At 45.3% G+C, this 23,299-nt stretch overlaps 1 protein-coding gene across 1 annotated transcript; it reads left to right on the forward strand.

Annotated features, from left to right (window-relative positions):
• Positions 1-21,963: 21,963 nt before the first annotated feature.
• LOC119332084 (E3 ubiquitin-protein ligase EL5-like) lies at positions 21,964-23,035 on the forward strand. Its single transcript, XM_037605257.1, has one exon. The coding sequence runs from the start codon at positions 21,989-21,991 to the stop codon at positions 22,877-22,879; it is 891 nt and encodes a 296-aa protein (XP_037461154.1). The 5' UTR covers positions 21,964-21,988; the 3' UTR covers positions 22,880-23,035.
• The last annotated feature ends 264 nt before the right edge of the window (positions 23,036-23,299 follow it).

A 23,299-nucleotide genomic window follows, 5' to 3' on the forward strand; every position in this document is an offset into this window, starting at 1 on the left:
TATACACGAGGAACATTTTATATACATTTTTAATACATAATCAACTTTTTTAAATATATGTTTTATGTTTACTTTTATTAATGTATGGTGTACATTTTTTATATACACCAAAAACATTTTATATAAACATTTATTATTTTTAAATACAGGACCAACATTTTTTATACACATTGTATTTGTTTTGTATACATGAAAAATATTTTCTGTACACATTTAACATTCTTGAATATATGATTAATATTTTTCAAATACTCGGTTAACATTTTTCAAATGCTTGATTAACATTTATTAAATACGTGATTAACTTTTCTCGTTCACATTGTATTGTATACATTTTTCGTATACATGAGAAACATTTTCTTCATATACATTTAACATTTTCTCAAATGTTTGGTTAACAATTTTTCAATTGTTTTGGATACATATTTAGAATATTTGGAATTATAAACAAAAATAAAAATAAAGCCAAAAAATGAGGCAATGGCCTGTGGCCACCCTGCGCTAATGAAGTCTCTTCCCATTTTATTGTTTTTATAGACCCTGACAAAGTAGTAGAGCTTGAGGGGTGGCGACTTTGTTGTGCCGGAGATGATGACGTACTTATGTGTAGCACTTTCCGAAGTAGTAGAGCTCGAGAGCAGTGAAACATGCCACAGTCAGCGCGGTTTCAATGCTCTTCGTTGAACTCGCTGATGAAGAGGAGAACAGTGTAGATAGGATACCTCATGCGGTGAGGCTTGCACGGTTGCACCATGATGCGAAGCACCTAGTCCACGAGAGCGATCGAGGAAGGGGATGTGGTTTACCGAGGGAGGGATGGGAGGTAGGCTAGCTGAGGAAGGGGTGCGGCTTACTGAGGAAGGGACATGAGGTAGGCTTGCTGGGGATAGGGATGCGGCAGGCGACGGAAGAGGATGTGAGCACGCGACGACATCGGCAGCGGTAGCCACAAGCCCAAAACTGTTGTGGCATTGGTCTACAGAGCTAAAGGCGATACGGCAAGCCGACGAATTAAGAATGACCCAAACTACCCTCAAATCATGTATACTACTCACACTGGGGAAAGTATCAGGTGATACCAAGCCTTAGATGCTCTCACGATGAACCTAGTAGGTGCTCGCTGAACTGCTAATTAAGAGATCTTTTACGGTGCATCAAATCAATTTAGGCCATTCATTTTTATCGCTTGGAGGGTCCAAATAAGCCAATACTACAACATATTAATGTTTATTGATCTCCTTCCTCGCCATGGCGCAGTCCATGCCTTCCAGTTCTTTTGGCCAGATGACGCACGACGAAAACGATGAAACGAAGCTTATGGTATTGGTTCGTACTGGGCTGTACCGCACATACACAATGACCTAGAAAAACTACGTTAATAGATTTGCCGCCGGCCGGATACACAAGCACGTCACACGTATGCAACAATCAGATCGCGGCTTTCTCTTTGCGCTGCACCCGCGGGGCCGCTCCGGTGGCGACGAGGTTGCACACGCAATTGCTCGTGCCTCTGCGCAAGGAGGCTGACGGAGTGCACCGAGGTGTCAGACGGTGTCGTCCGCCGCTGCAGGCTGCGGTCGCATCATCTCGCTGTCGCTGCTCATTAAATGAAAATCAAAATGGATAGCGCGGCGCATGCATGCCACACCAAATTGTGTCGTTTCGTGCACGCATTGGTGCAGCAGAGTCGGTATAGCACCAGAGCGGACGTTCTTGCAGCAGCGAGGCATCGCGAGTAGCGGACGAACGGTGCCGCCTCGAATCGTATGGGTAAATTTAATTTATTAGAATTATTAATTGTGATTAGAACTAACAAAGATAAATCTATCTCTAAAGAAATTACCAATATGTCCTAGCGTGAAAATTTGACCGATCCATACTGGCCGTTGGATCTAGCAAATACTACCCGTCATAATAGGTAGTATGATGCACTGTAAAAAATCTCCTAATTAATTCCAACAGTATACATCACGTTGGGCCATTCGATCTTCATGAATAGATAGTCAATATCCATTAGCGGGTACCGTAAAAGAGCTCCTAAAAAGCGCCAGTTTCGTTCACTTCCTGGGCGTTCTGTGCCTGGCCTGGGCCTCCCTGTGAGCTGTCTGGCTCTTGTTTGGTTCAAAATCCTCGTGACCAGGGAGCCAGCCTGGCCGAAGAACGAGATAGAACAATTATCCTGGCCGCTAAACCAGGCAAGTTTGGTTAGCCTGCCTAGGCAATCGTTTTTGGACGCCTAGGCTTTGCCTGGAGCAACACCCTGGGTTGTTTAATCACATGGCTCAAGGAACGAGGTGTCAGGGGAGAAAATGAATCTCCGTGTCTGAAACAAAAATGATTTTTTAGCGCTCACCAAGCTAGGTCGTGAACCAAACGGGACACTCCTATGCTCGCCTGACCACACAGATTTTTTGAAGTTCTGAGACACATGCCATGCAACAATATATCCCATGCGTTTTATCCAGGACACCAACCAGCTTGGCCCTTATCCTTCCAAAGTGGGTTCGCATCAAGAAAGGTGCAACAAAGCAAGTAGAAGGGAAACTAGAAGGGAATAAGGATGTGATGTCTAGATAGCTCGTGCTCATGTTAAACGCTGAAGGTAGGCAAAAGCGAAACCGTCTTGGGATATGGTGTAGTACTCCACCTCAGTCTGTCTTTATCAAACAAGTAGCTGAATCGCGAGTCAATCCGAAGCAATGACTTGGATCGATGGATCCATCCAGCATTTCATCTTTGATCTCAGTTCATGGCCCTCGTCTAATTCCACTTCATGCTGCCGTCTTGGCCGAGGCGGCAGTCCATGGTTGGGTACTTTGGCTGCATATTCTTACCTGTGGCTGATGCTGTGGCTAGGGATGTAAACAATACGATATAATAAATGATATGTGAATCTTAAGCAAATGATGAGCTAGTTGATAGTTTCGAGGGACGAAACATAATGCCAAAGAAGTATGTTGATAGTTTCTGAAGATTTTTCATTGGTTAATCTTGCACAGTATACTGAACACAAGAAATACGTTGATAGATTGGAGAGTTCTTCACTTGGTTGGCTATTCAAAATAGAGTTTGGATGGCGGGCAGATTGGAGAAGCTCGGATGGCCTAACTGTGGCCTTTGTACACTTTGCAAGCGGGAGCAAGAGTCTGTAGACCACCTTTTCTACAAATGCTTCTTCTCTCTCCGCCTCTGGGGATTAGTCAAGGACTGGCTACAGTTGGTGAGCATGATACTTCCTCATAGCACCTCTTGGACAACATCAAAGAGTGGTGGGTGGGCCTTTCTGACACATCTACCCCCAACAGGAAGGTGATGGCCTCTCCTGGACCATTTGAAACAAGAGAAATGTGTGAGTGTTCTGTAAGATGAGTGCTCCACCGACGGTCCTCCTCGCCAATATCAAGAAGGAGGCCACACTTTGGGTAATTGTGGGTGCTAGAAAGTTGGGATACCTGATGAAGCGAGAGTAGTTTGTCACTTTTATTTGGGTTGTTGCGGCGCTATCTGTGTTGTAACACGAATATAAAATATATTCCTCTTATTTAATGAACGAGGCAAATCTTTTGCCTCTTTTTAAACAAAAAAAGAAATATGTTGAAAAACAAAAGCTTTATTATCCCTGATGAAAGAACATGCGGTGCCCCCATGTTTGGTTTTGGTAATTGATGACAATCTCTATGGACTAATGGTTTCCTTTAGTTATATTTGAAGGTTTTGTCCATAGGCTTTTCTTGGAGTACATGTGTTGGTTTCAAGGAGAGTTTGTGTCGACCAAGGTGCTATTCAAGGAATTATCCAAAGATTGGTCATTTGAGAGTTGAGCTTATTGCAAGCATGTCTTGAAGAAGAAGATTGTGTGATCATTCATGTTTACCTTCAAGACATCATCCAAACGAAGAGAGTTGGAAAGATTCAAGGTTGATCAAGACTAAGTCAAGAGTGAATCAAGTTGATCAACTCACAAAGAGTAGAAGATGTACCGAGAGGGATCAAGTGATCCCATGGTATGATAAGCATTGTCCATTGCACTTTGTGTACTAATCCATGGTCTATGTGAGAGTCTATGTGGGGTTAGGTACGTGTCCATGGGCTTGCGTCAAGAGGATGATATCATACAACCCATGGGAAGGATGACATCAAGTGGTGATCGTCACCAAGATTGCCGTGTGCAATTTCAGGTGGAGAATCACGAAGAGATCAAGTGCTTGAAGCTTTCCATCCATTGTGGTATCAATGGACTTGTGAAGATGTGCCGAAGAGTGGCTCACCCATAGTGGAGTATGGGGGAGCAATCATCTAGTCTTCATCGATCCAACACAATTAAGAAAGGTGATCCATCTTGAGGAGGACAAGATCGTCATCATCTAACTCAAGTAGATCATGTGCAAGGCAAATGTTTGACCTTGATAGGTTTTCTATTTTACCGGTCTCATGGTGGTAGTTGGGAGACCGGATTATAGGATCGATAGCCGTACTATCAAGGGGGGCTCTCTAGTGAGTAGCTTGATCGTATCGTTCGTCGAGAGCTCAAACCATTGCATCCTTGCATCATATTTCTTGGTTCTTGTTTGGTTCTCTTTGTGAGTCTTAGAGCTTATGGTCATCTTGATGACAAGGTTGAGTTCATCGAAAACGGAGTTCGCATGCGTCTTCTATGATGTTTTCAGTGTTGTAGGTTTTACCGGTCTTATCCGAGGAAGGGTCCTCACCATTTTCCTATGGGCCTTTTATAATTTGCTTCTTATTGTTATTTCTTTCAAGATTGTGTTAGCCCTTGTCGCTAGCTTTCCAACAAACTTGGTTTCATCGAAAACGGAGTTCGCATGCGTCTTCTATGATGTTTTCAGTGTTGGAGGTTTTACCGGTCTTTTCCGAGAAAGGGTTCTCACCATTTTCTTATGGGCCTTTTCTCATTTGCTTCTTATTGACATTTCTTTGAAGATTGTGTTATCCCTTGTCGCTAGCTTTCCAACAAACTTGGTTTCATCGAATTCGGAGTCCGTTTGCAAAAGTTGTGGCAGTTTTGGTGTTCTGAAAAGGCTGCAGCGGTACTACCGCGAATTGGAGCGTATGTAATTTTTTACTACCGCTCCAGAGCAGTACTACCGCGGCTCCTACAGCGGTAGTACCGCTCCGGACCAAAAACTCGTCCCAAGTCTTGCGGTGGTAGGCCCGGATGTATTTTTTTAGTACCGCTCGCAAGCAGTAGTACCGCTACCATTTGCGGTAGTATCGTGAGGTCGAGCGGTAGTACCGTGAGGACGAGCGGTAGTACCGCTCCGGCGGTTCTTCTGGCCTTTTGCCTCCTCGCTGTTGTTTTTCAAAGGGGTACTTCCGCTCTAGCGGTAGTACCGCTCTGTGCGGGCTGTGAGCATAACGGTTGGATTTTTCCTCACCTATAAAAGGGGGTCTTCTTCCCCAATGAACCTTATCCTTTTAGCTCGTGTTCTTCCCTCATTGTTGACCTTCTTCGAGCTTGCTAACTCTCAATCCCTCCAATGATTCTTGATAGTTCTTGAGGGAAAAGAGAGAGGAGATCTAGATCCACGTTTCCACCAATCACTTTCTCCTCTAAGTGAGGGGAACCCCTTGGATCTAGATCTTGGAGTTCTTCGTGTTCTTCTTTCGTTCTTCCTCTCATTTTCTTCCCTAGCATTAGTTGCTTTGGTGGGATTGGGAGAGAAGGACTTGGGCACTCCGTGTGCCCTTGCCATTGCATTTGGTGCATCGGTTTGAGTTCTCCACGGTGATACGTGGAAGTGAAGTTTGAGAAGCTTATTACTCTTGGGTGTTTGGGCACCCTAGAGCTTGTTCCTCTTGGGTTTCTTGGCGCCCTAGACGATTGGTGGTGTTCGGAGCTCAATCATTGTGGTGTAAAGCTCCGGGCAAGCGTCGGGGTCTCCAATTAGGTTATGGAGATCGCCCCGAGCAATTTGACGGGTATCGGTGACCGCCCCCAAGGGTTGCCAAAGTATACGGATTCGGTGACCGCCCCCAAGGGTTGCCATTTGTACGGGTTCGGTGACCGTCCTCAAGGGTCCCTTAGTGGAATCACGGCATCTTGCATTGTGCGAGGCCGTGAGGAGATTACGGTGGCCCTAGTGGCTTCTTGGGGAGCATTTTGCCTCCACACCGCTCCAAACGGAGATTAGCATCCGCAAGGGTGTGAACTTCGGGATACATCATCGTCTTCGCGTGCCTCGGTTATCTCTTACCCGAGCTCTTTACTTATGCACTTTACTTTGTGATAGCCATATTGTTTCTTATCATATATCTTGATATCACCTAGTAGTCTATCTTGCTTAGCATAAGTTGTTGGTGCACATAGGTGAGCCTAGTTGTTGTAGGTTTTGTGCTTGACAAATTAACCGCTAGGTTTATTCCGCATTTGTTCAAGCCTAAACCGTAATTATTTTAAAACGCCTATTCACCCCCCCCTCTAGGCGACATCCATGGTCTTTCAATTGGTATCAGAGCCTCGTCTCTCTTTGTTAGGCTTAACTGCCTAGAGAGTAAAGATGTCGACTAGGGGATTAGGATTCTCTCACACTCTTATTTTCGATGGCACAAATTTTGATATTTGGGTAATTCGCATGCTTAATCTCTATAGGGTCATGGACCCAAATTTAGAGCGAATTGTACATATGGGTTTTTCTCCTCCAAAGGATCCTCAAAGATTATCTTTAGAGGATGAGAAAAACTCTTATCTCAATGCTCAAGCTTCTAATGTGCTTTTCGATGCTTTGAGCAATGTAGTTATATTTCAACTCATGCCGTTCTGGGATGCTCATGAGTTGTGGACAAAGCTTCAAGATAAATATGGCGTGTCCAAGTTTTGTGGGGATGATTATTCTCCCTCCACATCCGGCCGTATAGTCTTCTCAACTTCTTCTACTTCACCTACATGTGGCTTGCCACAAGGTAATGATATGGTGAGTAGTGTTGGTCATTGCAATGATGATAGTATGTTTATTGTGGATGATCCTTCATCACTATCTTATTGCAATGCTCCTTCTTTGGGCTTTAACACTTCGAGCACTCCAAATGTTTCACATGATTGTGTTGATAGTCCTTGCATATCATGTAGAAATTGCTTGACTAAATCCCATGATGATATGTTTACTATGTCTTATTGCCATGATAAAAATGCATATATGTCCTCGAATTGTTGTGCTAACAATGTAGAGGAAACTCAACACCCCGTGGAACAAGATGTGGTCTTGAATGGTGCTTCAACGGATCCTTCATCATCATCTATTGCATTTTGCCTTATGGCCAAGGCTTCAAAGGTATCTTCCACTTTGAATCCCAATATATCTTGTGATGATGGCAAGAGTGATGATGATGTTGATTATGATGAAGAGAATGATAATGTTGCCTCCTTAAAAACTAAGGGGGAAATGATTTTTAAAGCTCTTCACAAAATAAACTTGCTCGTTCCAACTTCATGGAAATCATGTCTCTTGCCATTGAAGGCAAGAAATACATTGAGGAGTTGGAATCTCATCTAGAGGAGCATGAGGTCACCATTGAGAAAATGGAAGCTCATGAGCGTGATTACGCAAATGAGATCGCGGAGCTATCTCAAGCTCTTGAACATGAACAAACCACATCTGAATCTCTTGAGGAGACCTTTGCTCTAGAATTATCTAGAATAAAGGAATCTCATGATAGAGCACTCAAGGTGGCTAATGATTTCAAAACTAAAAATGCTAAGCTTGAAGTTGCTCATGCTAGACTCCTTGAGGATTTTGAGCACCTCTAAAATGGCTCAAGGGTCATCAAGGGTGAGCTCATCAAACTCACCGAGTCTCATGCTCAACTTAAAGCTTCATATTCAAAAGAGCTTGCCAAGTTGTATTCTCCTCTTCTTGCTAATGATGATGCTTGTGCTACTAACTCTATCTCTTGTGAAGCATCCATATTAAAGGAGAATGTTGAGCTAAGGGCTCAACTTGAGTTGCTATCTAGCAATTATGGGATGTTGGAAGAAAATCATGTAAACCTCACAAGCTCTCATGATGATCTTCTAGTATCCCGTAATGTGCTAAAGATAGCTCATGAGTCCATGCTTGCTAAGGTAACATCTAGTGAGCCTCATGTGGATACTAGCACTACTTTTGGTCAAAATGCTATATTGCCTTGTGCTAGTCCTCGCGATTCATCCATGCGTAACATTGGTACATCTTGTGATGAATTGCTTTCCTTGCCTTGTTGCTCTAACGATGAAGCTTATACTTCCTCTAGTACTTGTGTTGAGACTAACCATGCAGAGAAAATCAAAGATCTCAAGGCCCAAGTCACTTCTTTGAAAAAAGACTTGGAAAAGAGTCATGAAGGAAAATTCACACTCAACAATATCTTGAGTGTGCAAAAATCCCCCAATGACAAAGGTGGGCTTGGATTCAACTCCAACAAGAAGAAGAAGTCCAAAGTGAACAAAAAGAAGGGCCAAGAACAAGTCAAGAATTCGGCCAAGATTGTTTGCTTCAAGTGCAAAGTAGAAGGGCATCATGTTAGATCTTGCCCATTGAAGAAGAAGGCCATTAGTGACAAGCAACAAGGGAAGCGTCCACAAGTTCGATCTCATGCTCAACCACAAGTTGAAGAAAGTCCTCTTCCCAAGAATCCTCAAGCTAATGCTTCTCAAGTTGAGAAATCAAGTGAGAAGAAAGTGAAGAGTAGACGTTGCTACTTATGTCGTGAGAAAGGTCACCTCGCCTCTTCATGCACTAGTGGTAACTTATCCAACCCAATTATTATTGATGATACCTATTCTCTTGGGAAGGATAAGGTTGGCAATGTGTTTGCCAAAGTTGTTGGTACTCAAAGTGGTGTCAAGAAGAGAACCATTTGGGTAGCCAAGCCTATTGTGACTAACCTCTTAGGACCCAACTTGGTTGGGGACCAACAAGCTCAAACTTGATCAATAGGTGTTGTTGGAGGGCATTGGAGACTTGGCTACTTTATGAAGAATTAAGGGGACTTCATCATTCTAATTGTCTCAAGCCAAGTTATTCGAATTATCAAGTTTCTATCTTATATCCAATGTTTCTCCATGCGGTAACTCGTGCTTAAAGTGTTTACATTGATAGTTACTTACCCCTTTGCATGTTTGGTTTTGTTCCTTGCGTGTGTTTGTATATGTTGTGCTTCCAACTTGATTATCTTGAGCAATCAAGTATGTGTGTGTTGGTTTGCACATCATGTACGTGTGTGTCATGCATTGAGCCTTTTGCATCTTGTTATTTTCTTAGTTGGCCCTTGTGAGAGATTAATGGAAAATCCCATTATGGGGGAGTGATGTGCTTTGTGCACCTCACAATCCTATATATGTGTGTACATGAGTAATACCATATAGTATTGATATTTCTAGATTATCTAGTCGCTATGTGGTATGTCTTCTCATGAGAAATTGAAATTCTATATTGTCCATTAATTATCTCGTGTTGGATCGTTTTTTGCCTCTTGTTTATCTTTAATTGGTATCACATTATGGGGGAGTAATATGCTATGTGTATATTACTAGCCTAGAAAATGTGTACATTTGAGATATTGTCACATAGAATTGATATTGTAAATTATCTTGTTCCTAGGTGGCATGTTAGCTCTACAAGTTGCAATTTGCTTTTTGTTTGGTGTGAAGATGATGTTGGATATCCTTGTTATCTACCACCGGGAATTATTTCCAAATACTTCTTGTCTTTTGACAATTGGTACTCACTTATGTGTGGTAGAAATTATTGATCATCTTTACATTGGCCTTTGCTTTTATTTGCTTTATCTCTTGCCTAGGATTGAGTCAACTCCCATTGTATTCCATACCACTTGTGGATCTTGTTAATTTCTTGACCTTGTCTAGTGTTTTCTAGATATAGTGAAAGTGGTGATCCCACCTCGTGCATTTTGTATTCAAATGCAAATTCTCTATAATGCACTAGGCTTGGGGGAGCCATCCTATTCTCTATAAAACACTCATCTTGTGATCCTTATCAAGTGTGTGTTTGTGGAAGGCAAGCCGTTTCTTTTTGGTGCTTTGTGCCATCATGAAACTCTGTAGAGGGCTTGGTTTGTTTGGAACCATTCTCTCTTTTGGGAGTTTGACATCTTTCTTTTTGAGTGTATCAATGGATATCTCATTCCTTGATGTATCTTTTATGGATATCCTCCAAGTGATGATTTATTCATTTGGTATCTTTTCTTCGCTTGGTATTTCTTTGTCTTTTGGTCTCGGTTCTTGAAAGTCTTGAGCATGCATATTTACTTCTTGTAGTTTCTTTGGCATGTTTTCTTTCTTTGACCCAATATATAGAGGGAACTCCAGCAAGTCTCAAATTGGATGAGATGTGCATGAAATTCATTTTCATATATATGCACATATTTATGTGGAGTTTGTCCTATGTGTTGTTGGTTCTCTAACTCTTTGGTCCCAATGAGTTTGGGTACCATTTTGTTTGTGTTGTTGTTCTAGGAACAAGTGGAGATGCATTGGATGCTCGGCTCACTCACAAGGAAGGTGGTGTCACCATGTGCTTATTGGAGTCAAGCTAGGATGATTAATGAACTACTATCTACCTTTAATTGGCATCTACTACATCCATCCAATGGTATCTCGGTAACAAGTATCATCAGTTCTTGCATCAACCTTTCGTAGGTTGTATCATGGCATGTTATCCATTCTCTCTTGTGATACTTGTTTCCTTTCTCAAAGCATCCCAACAATAATGTCTTGTTGCTAGTTGTGATGTCTTTGATGTTCGTGTGGTTGGAATTCATTTATATGCAATAAGACCATATCTAGCCTTGTGCTATGCTCTCAAGCAAATATCTTATTGGTATATGTATGACTTCCGATTGGATATCTTGTTCCTTCATGTTGTAACTATTTTGGGTGTACATCCTTCTTTGTAGCTATATATCATCATGATTTCGTCTACCTAGAACCTTATACACTTGAGAGAAATTACATCTCTAGATGATATCCTTTCTTTCACGCCCACCTTGCCTTTCTTATGTTATTTCTTTGGTGGCTCCGTGAAAGCTTTTGCCTTGAGTGCGTATCGTATCTCGTTGCATCTTGATGCACTCTTGTGTGGTGAAGATTATTTTCCTCATGCTTATCTCTACGAGGCTTTTTCCATCTTAATTGGTATCCCTCGTCTTGATGAGGCTTTCATCTTCTATCTTCACCATGGGTTGTCACAAGCATAGGTTCTTTATATGCTTATTAGTTAGCTTGTGAACCCATTTGCTAGTTGTATGTGGGAATGATAGGCCTTGCACTGTGTTGCCTCATTTTTTCAAGACTTTATTGATGCTTAATGATCATCTGTACATTAGTCTTCTCAAGTGCATTGCCTTGACTCACACACATCATTTTGGTTGAGCCCATTCTTAAGTTTACTTTTTCACTTATTGCTCAACCACGTGTTTGTTACATGTACTAGGCTTAGTTTCCTATATGCTCACTTGCACTTGTTGTAAGTTTCCATTGATTTTGGGGGAGCTATGATCCTATTTTGTGCACTTTGTATCCAAATACAAAAATTCTTATGTGTGCACAAATCATGGGGAGCTTCTCTAGTTTCTTTAGAACACTCCTTTGCTCTTATCATAATATCCTTTATTCATGTAGCTCGTAGGATCTTTGGCCTAGTTGGTTCAATTGGTATCTTTTGATAGCTTGTTTCAATTGGTATCTTTTGATTGCTTGATTGCTTGTTTCTCTCTTTGTTATGTCCTTGTGGCATATCATTCCTTTAGCAATCTTGGTGCCTCAATATAGTTGGTCTTCCTCCAAGTATTACCGTTGGATATGTGTATTGCATTCCACTCTCTTGTTGAGAAATACACAATTTATGGAGGAACACAATTTATATTGGCCTTCTATGCTTTTCGCCCATTTTGGCAATCGATGCCAATGGGGGAGAAGTTTCAGAGAGTTTTGTGGAGAAGTCTTCAGAGTTTTCTCCTTGCTTTGGTTTTGTTCCTAAGCATTTGCATCTCATACACATGCATTATTGGTTGTTGCATTGCTTGGTGATGCATAATTCCTTGTATAAACTCTCGTGAAAGTAATTGTCATCAATTACCAAAATGGGGGAGATTGAAAGAACATGCGGTGCCCCCATGTTTGGTTTTGGTAATTGATGACAATCTCTATGGACTAATGGTTTCCTTGAGTTATATTTGAAGGTTTTGTCCATAGGCTTTTCTTGGAGTACATGTGTTGGTTTCAAGGAGAGTTTGTGTCGACCAAGGTGCTATTCAAGGAATTATCCAAAGATTGGTCATTTGAGAGTTGAGCTTATTGCAAGCATGTCTTGAAGAAGAAGATTGTGTGATCATTCATGTTTACCTTCAAGACATCATCCAAACGAAAAGAGTTGGAAAGATTCAAGGTTGATCAAGACTAAGTCAAGAGTGAATCAAGTTGATCAACTCACAAAGAGTAGAAGATGTACCGAGAGGGATCAAGTGATCCCATGGTATGGTAAGCATTGTCCATTGCACTTTGTGTACTAACCCATGGTCTATGTGAGAGTCTATGTGGGGTTAGGTACGTGTCCATGGGCTTGCGTCAAGAGGATGATATCATACAACCCATGGGAAGGATGACATCAAGTGGTGATCGTCATCAAGATTGCCGTGTGCAATTTCAAGTGGAGAATCACGAAGAGATCAAGTGCTTGAAGCTTGCCATCCATTGTGGTGTCAATGGACTTGTGAAGATGTGCCGAAAAATGGCTCACCCATAGTGGAGTATGGGGGAGCAATCATCTAGTCTTCATCGACCCAACGCAATCAAGAAAGGTGGTCCATCTTGAGGAGGACAAGATCATCATCATCTAACTCAAGTGGATCATGTGCAAGGCAAAGGTTTGCCCTTGATAGGTTTTCTATTTTACCGGTCTCATGGTGGTAGTTGGGAGACTGGGTTATAGGATCGATAGCCGTACTATCAAGGGGGGCTCTCTAGTGAGTAGCTTGATCGTATCGTTCATCGAGAGCTCAAACCATTGCATCCATGCATCATGTTTCTTGGTTCTTGTTTGGTTCTCTTTGTGAGTCTTAGAGCTTATGGTCATCTTGATGACAAGGTTGAGTTCATCGAAAACGGAGTTCGCATGCGTCTTCTATGATGTTTTCGGTGTTGTAGGTTTTACCGGTCTTATCCGAGGAAGGGTCCTCACCATTTTCTTATGGGCCTTTCCTAATTTGCTTCTTATTGTTATTTCTTTCAAGATTGTGTTAGCCCTTGTCGCTAGCTTTCCAACAAACTTGGTTTCATCGAAAACGGAGTTCGCATGCGTCTTCTATGATGTTTTCAGTGTTGGAGGTTTTATCGGTCTTTTCCGAGGAAGGGTTCTCACCATTTTCTTATGGGCCTTTTATCATTTGCTTCTTATTGACATTTCTTTGAAGATTGTGTTAGCCCTTGTCGCTAGCTTTCCAACAAACTTGGTTTCATCGAATTCGGAGTCCGTTTGCAAAAGTTGTGGCAGTTTTGGTGTTCTGAAAAGGCTGCAGCGGTACTACCGCGAATTGGAGCGGATGTAATTTTTTACTACCGCTCCAGAGCAGTACTACCGCGGCTCCTACAGCGGTAGTACCGCTCCGGACCAAAAACTCGTCCCAAGTCTTGCGGTGGTAGGCCCGGATGTATTTTTTTAGTACCGCTCGCAAGCAGTAGTACCGCTACCATTTGCGGTAGTACCGTGAGGTCGAGCAGTAGTACCGTGAGGACGAGCGGTAGTACCACTCCGGCGGTTCTTCTGGCCTTTTGCCTCCTCGCTATTGTTTTTCAAAGGGGTACTTCCGCCCTAGCGGTAGTACCGCTCTGTGCGGGCTGTGAGCATAACAGTTGGATTTTTCCCCACCTATAAAAGGGGGTCTTCTTCCCCAATGAACATTATCCTTTTAGCTCGTGTTCTTCCCCCACTGTTGACCTTCTTCGAGCTTGCTAACTCTCAATCCCTCCAATGATTCTTACTAGTTCTTGAGGGAAAAGAGAGAGGAGATCTAGATCCACGTTTCCACCAATCACTTTCTCCTCTAAGTGAGGGGAACCCCTTGGATCTAGATCTTGGAGTTCTTCGTGTTCTTCTTTCGTTCTTCCTCTCATTTTCTTCCCTAGCATTAGTTGCATTGGTGGGATTGGGAGAGAAGGACTTGGGCACTCCGTGTGCCCTTGTCATTGTATTTGGTGCATCGATTTGAGTTCTCCATGGTGATACGTGGAAGTAAAGTTTGAGAAGCTTATTACTCTTGGGTGTTTGGGCACCCTAGAGCTTGTTCCTCTTGGGTACCTTGGCGCCCTAGACGGTTGGTGGTGTTCAGAGCTCAATCATTGTGGTGTAAAGCTCCAGGCAAGCATCGGGGTCTCCAATTAGGTTGTGGAGATCGCCCTGAGCAATTTGACGGGTACCGGTAACCGCCCCCAAGGGTTGACAAAGTGTACGGGTTCGGTGACCGCCCCCAAGGGTTGCCATTTGTACGGGTTCAGTGAGCGCCCTCAAGGGTCCCTTAGTGGAATCATGGCATCTTGCATTGTGCGAGGGCCTGAGGAGATTACGGTGGCCCTAGTGGCTTCTTAGGGAGCATTGTGCCTCCACACCGCTCCAAATGGAGATTAGCATCCGCAAGGGTGTGAACTTCGGGATACATCGTCGTCTCCGCGTGCCTCGGTTATCTCTTACCCGAGCTCTTTACTTATGCACTTTACTTTGTGATAGCCATATTGTTTCTTATCATATATCTTGCTATCACCTAGTAGTCTATCTTGCTTAGCATAAGTTGTTGGTGCACATAGGTGAGCCTAGTTGTTGTAGGTTTTGTGCTTGACAAATTAACCGCTAGGTTTATTCCGCATTTGTTCAAGCCTAAACCGTAATTATTTTAAAACGCCTATTCACCCCCCCTCTAGGCGACATCCACGGTCTTTCACCTGACTACACCTGTGCTTTCTGTGATGATCAAGTGGAAAAGTCTCCTATGCATCCCTTTTGGGTTTACAATTTTCTGTGGATTGTTGGCAGATGATCACACCTAACAAGCAGAGAGAAATTTCAGTTTATGATGAACTCTCTTTTTCTTGCAAGTAGCTGCCCTTCTCAATTGCCATGTACATCTTTGTCTCAACATGCTGGAATATGTGGATGCAAAGAAATGATAAAATCTTCATAAATATTAATCCAAGTCTTCAATCTTGGAAAATCATATTCAAATCTAATCTACAATTGCTAGATCACAGGATCAAAAAGGCGAACGCGGAGTCTCTCAAGAATCGACACATGACCTTCTGATGCAACATTTCCAGTATGCAAATAGAGCCTTAGCTCAGTGGTTGGGCATGCAGTTGTGCAGCCCAACGACCCGGGTTCAGTTTCTATAATTGGCAGGGTTTTTTCCTCATTCATTGAGAATCAAGCTTGGTGTGTGGTGGAATCACTCATAAAGATAATATCTTAGTACTCATTAAAAAAAATTCTTTCAGGACCATGCTTATCATAATACTCATACTAAAATGATTATGTGCATCCCTAGTTGGTGAAGAGGCCAGGAAGTGAAATTCCCTCCAAATTTTAGAAGGACCCCTCCCCATCGATCCGATCTAGGGTTTCAAGCCGCTAGAGCTCAGTGTGGCAAAGCCCAGATGGGGGATGATGGCAGGGGCAGGGACTTCCTCTGCCGCGACTCCGGAATGCGGTTGCGGTGGAGATCCATGTGGGTGTCTTGGACGTGTGTGTCGTCCAGCATGGACGACGCAGTGGTAAGGACCCCTCCATCGTCGATGGATCACCCAGGTGGGGGCGGCAGTTCCGGGTGGTGCTGTGGCTCCGGTCGTGCGGATTCCCGGCAGCAGACGACACCCAAGTGCGTGTTGCATGACAGAGGAGGTCGATCTGGTGGTGCAGTCGGGGATGGGCATGATTTTCCAATGAAAGCTTGGTTTGGCCTCAGTCAGAACTGTCAACGGCGGCGCCCGCGGGCGTCGTTACCTCGTTGGAGGCATTGTCGGGCGATTCACATTTCCTCTAAGTCCCAGTGGAAATCCTAGATTTGAACTTTCCAGATCGAATGATGGCGGGGTTCCTACATCATCACCCCATGGGGGCACCATCTTTGGGGTTGTACATTGGCTGGAAGGACAACATCATCACCCCCATGGAGGCATCAGCTTTGGAGTTGTACATTGGCTGGAGGGATAAGTGTTTGGCTTGGTGGCTGGGCGTAGGTCTCAGTATGCTTCTCGTGCGGTAACCAAGTATACCGTTTGATGGGCGTGCGAAGGAGTCTGGCGTTGTCCGACGTCGTGGCGGCATCGACGGCAAAAGGATCTAGCAAGATCAGTACATTGATTGCTCCTGAAGATGGGAATAAGGAATAATGTAGTGACAGATTCTATGGCGTGCGCATGCCATGTATGATGAGGGTCTGCTAGACCGGTTGGTGCTGCTGGCTAGACGACGGGGGGCTTGGTGAGGCCACCGATTTTTTGGTGCGCGTGGCGCAAGCTCAGGGCACATCATCAATCTTGTATGTATGACGAAAGTTTTCGCCAGGAAGGTGTCTTTAGGTTGATCTATGTAATTATTTTGTAAGATCTTTTTGAATAATGCAATAAAGGTGATTGTGTGCATCACGCGATGCAGATGTCGGGGTGTGCCTCCTTTTAGAAAGGAAAAATATTTCTAGTGTAGAACCCCTTCCTATTGTTTAACAGAGCTCAAATTTGTTAATTCTATCTTCTTATTTTGTTGCTTGTAAATATTATAACTCTTTTACATATTAGTAGAATATACCGTACGATGCTCGGTTAAACAAAAAACAGAATGGCATGTGCACCCCTATTAGTGGCTATCGGTAACATAACGATGCATCCTCCTTGAACTTTCTTGAATTATCAGGGAGTTCTTTGAAATGTGCATCTAATGAAATACCTTTTATGACATATTTTTTGCGTAAAAAACTTTCAATCTATTCATCCTCAGTCATGGCAGTATAAAGAACACCAAAGGTAATAAAAATTACAACCAGTTCCCTGAACCACTTGGCGACGACTAGAGGTATGGGAGCAAGAGGAAGGCGCGCATCCGTCATCGCCCCTCCCTAGCCATAGCCCAAACCTTGTTGTACTAGACAGTCCAGAAGTCATCGTTCTAAGACCCCATAGGACTAGCACACCACAATACCAACCATCGCCAATGAAGAAAATCGTAGATAAGAAGGATCAAACTACTAAACACCCAAACAAAAATAAACGAAGACTGGATTCAAACAGATCCACCAAAGACCAGCACTGACATAAATCCCGCAAGATCCGATGGAGACATGCCTCCGCACGTCCTTCGAGAACACTAGACACACCATCAAGATGGGGATAGAACGTGGGAGACATTATTCCTACTGAGGGACATTGACGCTGCCACACAACCCCAATAAAGACGTTGAATATAACAAAAACGAAAATGGAAACCCTCCCGCCGGAGGGGGCCGAAGTCCTCCACACCTTCATGGCCCAAAGGCCATCGGAGATGGGTTGGACCGGCGACGATGACGACGGGAGGAGGAGGATTGCCTAGGGTCTTTTTTTGTGAAGGAGGAAAGAGAAGGCTTAGATGTCTAGGGCACCTTTTATGACATATAACACACTTTCCAATGGTAAAATTAATGGTCAAAGTTATTAGACATGAAAATATGAAATGGCCTTGTATATAAGAGAATGAAGGGATTATTGAGGATGAGTTTAACAGAAACCTACAAACACACCACACCTGAAAATCCTAATAAATTTATTACTTCCTTCGTTTTTATTTAGTCCGCGTATTAGCTTTGGTCAAAGTCAAGCTTTGTAAATTTTGACCAAGTTTATAAACAAAAATATTAACATATACAATAACAAATCAATACCATTAGATTCATTATTGAATGTACTTTCATATCATATAGATTTGTTATGATAAATGTTTATATTTTTTTTATAAACTTGGTCAAACTTTACGAAGTTTGACTTCAGTCAAACCTAATATGCAAACTAAATAAAAACGAAGGGAGTAGAGAGGAAAGATAAATATCTATTGAGAAAGTTTATGTGGAGCTGCCAGATTCTCCCTCCGTCCCAACTAAAGTTTACCTAGCACCGCCGCCTAGCCCTAGGCGACTCGGGTGCGACTCGTATACGTAGCACCGCCGCCGCTCCATACTCCTTTTCTCGCTGCGGATTGCAATGACCACATAAAGATCATCACGAGGATTTCTATCTTCAGATCCGATGGTTGCCTCTAGCGGTGAGATGCATTCCATGCACGCCGGCTTGACGCAAAGGGTATGCTTGTGCAGTGGCGGAGGTTGGTTTTAGTCCATCGCATGTAGTTGCTAGAATCTTGGAAAAGTGGCAGCGACAACATATGATTGACTATGTTTGTGATGCTTCTCAAATACCTGGTCTCGAGCATCGGGGTGAAAACCTTGGTCTGACACGAGTTGGTCATACATGGCAATGGCGATGTTTATGCATCGTTACCTTGTTGAAGGCATTGTTCGGATATGCTCAGACTAGTTCTTTAGGGTGAAAGCCTATATTCTGATCTTTGGTGGTTGAATCCCGTGACAGCTATGTAGAGCGTCGCTCCTCTTCTGAAAGCGTTGCCGTTGAAGAATCTCGTTGTCCTTATGATGTCATGAGATGTACGGTGTGGATATGGTTGTTGTTGTAGAATTGTCGATCGCAGAATTGTTCACTTTGGTGTTTTTCTCGCTTAGGCATAGCTTTGGTCTTGTATGACTTTGCTATTTGTTAGGAGGTTTTGTGTGTGTTGATATTGGTTGTGTGCAGCTTAGCTATGAAGAGGCCGAGTGTATACTCATTGTGTTTGTATCCACCTTAGAGCATCTCCAACAGTCGCGCTAAACAAGCGCCGTGCCGCAAAATTTGGCCAGTTTAGCGCGCGCGCAACTCGGCGGGTGGCTCCAGCGGGCGCGCAATAACCGCGCGCGTGGTATAAGGAGTTGGGCGCGCGGTCGGATTCGCTATCTCGCGCGGTGTATTTGGGGCGCCCACTTCCGCGCGCGGCACACTCGAGCGCTCGCGCTGCACTCTCTCTTCTCCGCCTCCTACGCCCCGCGCGCGTCGGCGCCGGCGAACTGCACCCATGGACGCACGCGCCAGCACCCCGCTCACCCCATCCAATAGCCGCGACCCCTCCACCGCTGCCGCCGCAAACCCTAGCCCGGGTGGCGTGGGCCTCGCCTCCGCCGGAGTTCCTCCGACCACCGACCTCGCACGCGGCCTCTTCATGCCGCCGCGGATGACCTCGGCGGCGGGTGGTGTCGCGCCGGCGCCGGCTCGAGCCGCCGCCCCCTCCTCAAAGCTCCCCAATGCGGCACGGCCAAAGAAGGGCAAGACATCGACGAAGAAAAACAAGGTGGCAGACGGCTCCGGCACCTCGAAGGCGAGGAGGAAGAAGCTTGCAGGGCGTGCGACGGGCGCGGCGGCTACCGAAGCGCCGGCGAGCTCACTCGTTGAGCCGGCGGCCGACGCGCATAACATGTTCGACGAAATGCCCCCAAGGTAAAAAATTCCCAACTTTTCTTTTCTTGTTATTTTTTCAATGCATTCACATATAGATAGCTTATTTGCATTGTTCAAAAAACTTTGTAGTCTCAATGATGATGCATACATGTCAACTATGGGTGTTGGCTCCAACAATTCACATTGGTCTCAAACCAATGACATGCATTTCGAAGACCACGAGTTCAAGGTGGACGAGGATGGTGAGGGCATTGTCGACGCGCCGAAAGGAAGAGCGGGCAATTACACCAACGCCGATGACATCTTACTATGCAATACTTGGTTGCAAGTGTCGAGGGATCCATCCGTTGGAGGTGATCAAAGTCGAGATGCTTATTGGGGGCGGATGAAAGAACACTTTGATGTTCACAACGTGAGTGGAATTGACCGCTCCGAGAGATCACTTCGGTCCCGATGGTCGACAATCAACTCGGATTGTCAAAGGTGGGTGGCCTGTCAAAAGGCGGTTGACAAGTTGAACCCAAGTGGCACAAATGAGGACGATAGAGTAAGTGGCATTTCATACATGTTCATCATACTTGTTGTTGGTGCTAACTTGCTTTGTTTTTATGTAGTACAACATTGCGCAAAACTTGTTCAAAGAAGAGGAGAGGAAAACCAAGAAGGGGAAGATCAAGAAAGGAAGGGTCTTTACCTTGCCCCATTGCTATAACGTGTTGAAGGATGATGAGAAATGGAAGAAGCGTGAAGATTTGGATGATTTGCATTTGAGCAACAAACGCAAGCGAACAATTGAGTTGGATGATGATGACGAGGAGGATGATGCATCAAGTGATGACGGCAAGAGAAGCCCCACACCCAACTCGATTTCATACTCGAAGCCAAAGCGACCGGGTGGGTGCAAGAAAGACAAAACCGAAAAGAAGAAGAGGAAAGGAGATGATGAGCTCAAAAATGCTATGAAAGCTATTGTGAAGGCAAGAAAAGAAGCCAACGCGGTGAGAAAAATGGCAAGGAACCAAGATGCTGTGGCCCAGGAGAGGAGGTTGGCGTCCGAGGAGAGGAGGGTGGCAGCCGAGGAGAGGAGGTTGGCGGCCGAGAAGAGGAGGGTGGCGGCCAAGGAGAGGAACGTGGCTTTGGAGGAGAGGAAGGTGAGCAATGAGGAGCGAACAAGATTGTTGGAATGGGAGAAGCACTTGTTCTTCTTGGACACATCTAACCTCAATAAGGCGCAAACGGAGTATGTCAATCTTGCCCGTGAAGAAGTCTTGATCCAAAAAAGAGCCATGATTCGTGCAATGGGTGACGGTGGCCTTGGCGCTATGGGTGGCGGTGGCCTTGGCGTCATGGGTGGCATGGGTGGCTTCGGAGGTACCGTGGGCGGTTTAGGTGCCATGGAAGGCATGGGTGGCATGAGTTTTGCTTCTCTCATGGGAGGCATGGGTGCACCTCCGGCCGCCATGGGCGGAATGTCTTTCAGTGTGCCTCCTCACACACATTCCCATGAAGATGACGTTGAAGATCTTGCCAACACCGTCGGAGCCTCACGTGATGCGGTGCACGATGAGGAGAGGGAGAAAGATTCATCTTTGGAGGCGGAAGAATCGTCTTCCGAGGACGAGGACGAGGACGAGGAATAATGTGTCTTTCATTTGTGTCTTGAACTTGATTTGCATTTTGAACTTGGTTGGATGAACTTGTGGGCATGAACTTTTTTTTATCAACTTGTTTGTGTCAAATTTTATATGTCATGTTCATTGCATTTTGAATGTTTCACAACTTCATTTTGTGTCAAAATGATATATATGCAATGCCTCGGCGAGTCGCGCGCTGCATTTTTTGCGCGCTGCTGGAGCGGCGCGCGAGTTACATTTTAGCGCGGCTGTTGGAGCCAACGCTTGAGGCCGCGCAAAATCAGGCGAATGACGCGCGACAAACTAGTTTTTAGCGGGCGGCGCGAAGCGCGGCGGTTGGAGATGCTCTTATGCTTCATTATGAGTCAATAAGATTCACCATTTGTCGAAAAAAAATACTTATTTTGTGATGGGGGGATTTGTTCGTATACAAGACGATGCCGTGGTGGCTTGAAGAAGACAACTTGGAGGAAGACCTCCCATAAAATGCACACGTGGGGTAATCGCGTCTGCAGCATCTTCCACTCGTTTGGCAGCACGAGTTCAAAGAACCGCCGCCGCCGCCGCTGACCCGTCCGTCATGCGCTGCACTGCTGTCCCGCAAACAGCAACAGACTTGCCCCTCAAGACTGATCGACCGCGCGCCGCCTGCCGCCTTCCCCCTTCCTTCTCCCCTGCTTCATCCATGTCAGTGTCACTGACCTCGTCCCTCCAACACTCACTCCGCGCGCATATATATATGTACGAGCTTTTTTACGTCGAGCGCATCTTCACTCACCAAGCCACACGGGATTGATAAAGACCAAGACCGCGCAACCACATGGTACAGGAGTCCGAGCAGTCCGCCGCCTCTATGGACTCGTCCTCGGGCTGGGCGGTAGCACCGGCGGTCTCCGCGGCGGCGCCGACCATGCCGATCGGTGGCATACTCACCATGACAGGCATCTTTCTGGTGTTCCTGACGTTCGCTGTCGCGCTCATCTTCCTCCAGTACTACTTCAACACCAGCGTCCGGACCGCCGCTCCTAGAGGGCGGCCACGCGGCGGCCGGGCCTGGGAGGCGGCCGCGGAGGGCGTCGACCCGGAGCTTCTGCGGTCGCTGCCGGTCACGGTGTACCGCGCGGCGCCGAAAGGCTCCACGGACGACGTCGGGGTGGAGTGCGCGGTGTGCCTGACCGAGCTCGAAGACGGGGAGGAGGCCAGGTTCTTGCCCCGGTGCGGCCACGGCTTCCACACCGAGTGCGTCGACATGTGGCTTGCCTCCCACACCAGCTGCCCGCTCTGCAGGGCCACCGTCGGCAAACCCGACGAGTCGCAGGCGCTTACACCGACGAGTCTCCCTTCCTTGCCGCCGGAGCCGGTGAACTACGCCGGGAACCTGCCGGCGAGTGTACTGCTCGGGGTTTCAGACCAGGCCACGCTCGCCGCGGGGACCGTGACCTCTCACGGAGGCCAGTCAAGCCCCTCCGCCCTTGCCACCACGGCAATGCTGGTGATCGACATTCCGGACTCAAGGACAGTGGCGACCCCACGCGGCGCGTCCAAGTCTCCGGGCTTAGCGAGGCTGAGGTCTTTGAAGAGGCTCTGGAGCTTCGGGAGGCAAGGACCGTCGGGGCCGACTCCCCCCTGCTCCGGCGGCAGCGTTAGCGGAACAGCGGACACAGACCAGGGTATTAGTATCACCTGTGCAACTCCAAGAGCTCCCGTGTAGCGTGTAGAGCCGGAATTACCTAGGACGTGCGACCACAGTCTGCCTCCCTCCCAAGAGATCAACTCCGATGCCTATGCTCTGTACATATAATGCAGCTGCCCACATAGACAATCTAAGAGCATCTCCAACAGGTGATGTATCATGGGCACACAAAAAGTAGTTTTACATCATCAAAAAATGAATTTTCCATCATCTCAAACATGTTTGTTTCAACAGATGATGTAAAAATAGGGCACCATTTTGCTCCAATATGTGACGTATATTAGGCACGAAAACATCAAAACATTGCAAATTTAGATAAAACATGACAATTTCAAACATAGTTCTGATACAAAGATTGTTTGACCAGAAACTACTCATCAGAGTGGTCGTCCCAATCGATGTCGGCCTCGTCTTTCACCAAGTCCGAACTATTGAGAA

Source organism: Triticum dicoccoides, chromosome 7A (assembly GCF_002162155.2).
Source record: "Triticum dicoccoides isolate Atlit2015 ecotype Zavitan chromosome 7A, WEW_v2.0, whole genome shotgun sequence".
Taxonomy (NCBI): Eukaryota; Viridiplantae; Streptophyta; class Magnoliopsida; order Poales; family Poaceae; genus Triticum; species Triticum dicoccoides.

Bases quoted from the DNA above. Each gene is read 5' to 3' on its own strand.
- LOC119332084 (XM_037605257.1), top strand. From the start codon at position 21,989: ATGGTACAGGAGTCCGAGCAGTCCGCCGCCTCTATGGACTCGTCCTCG.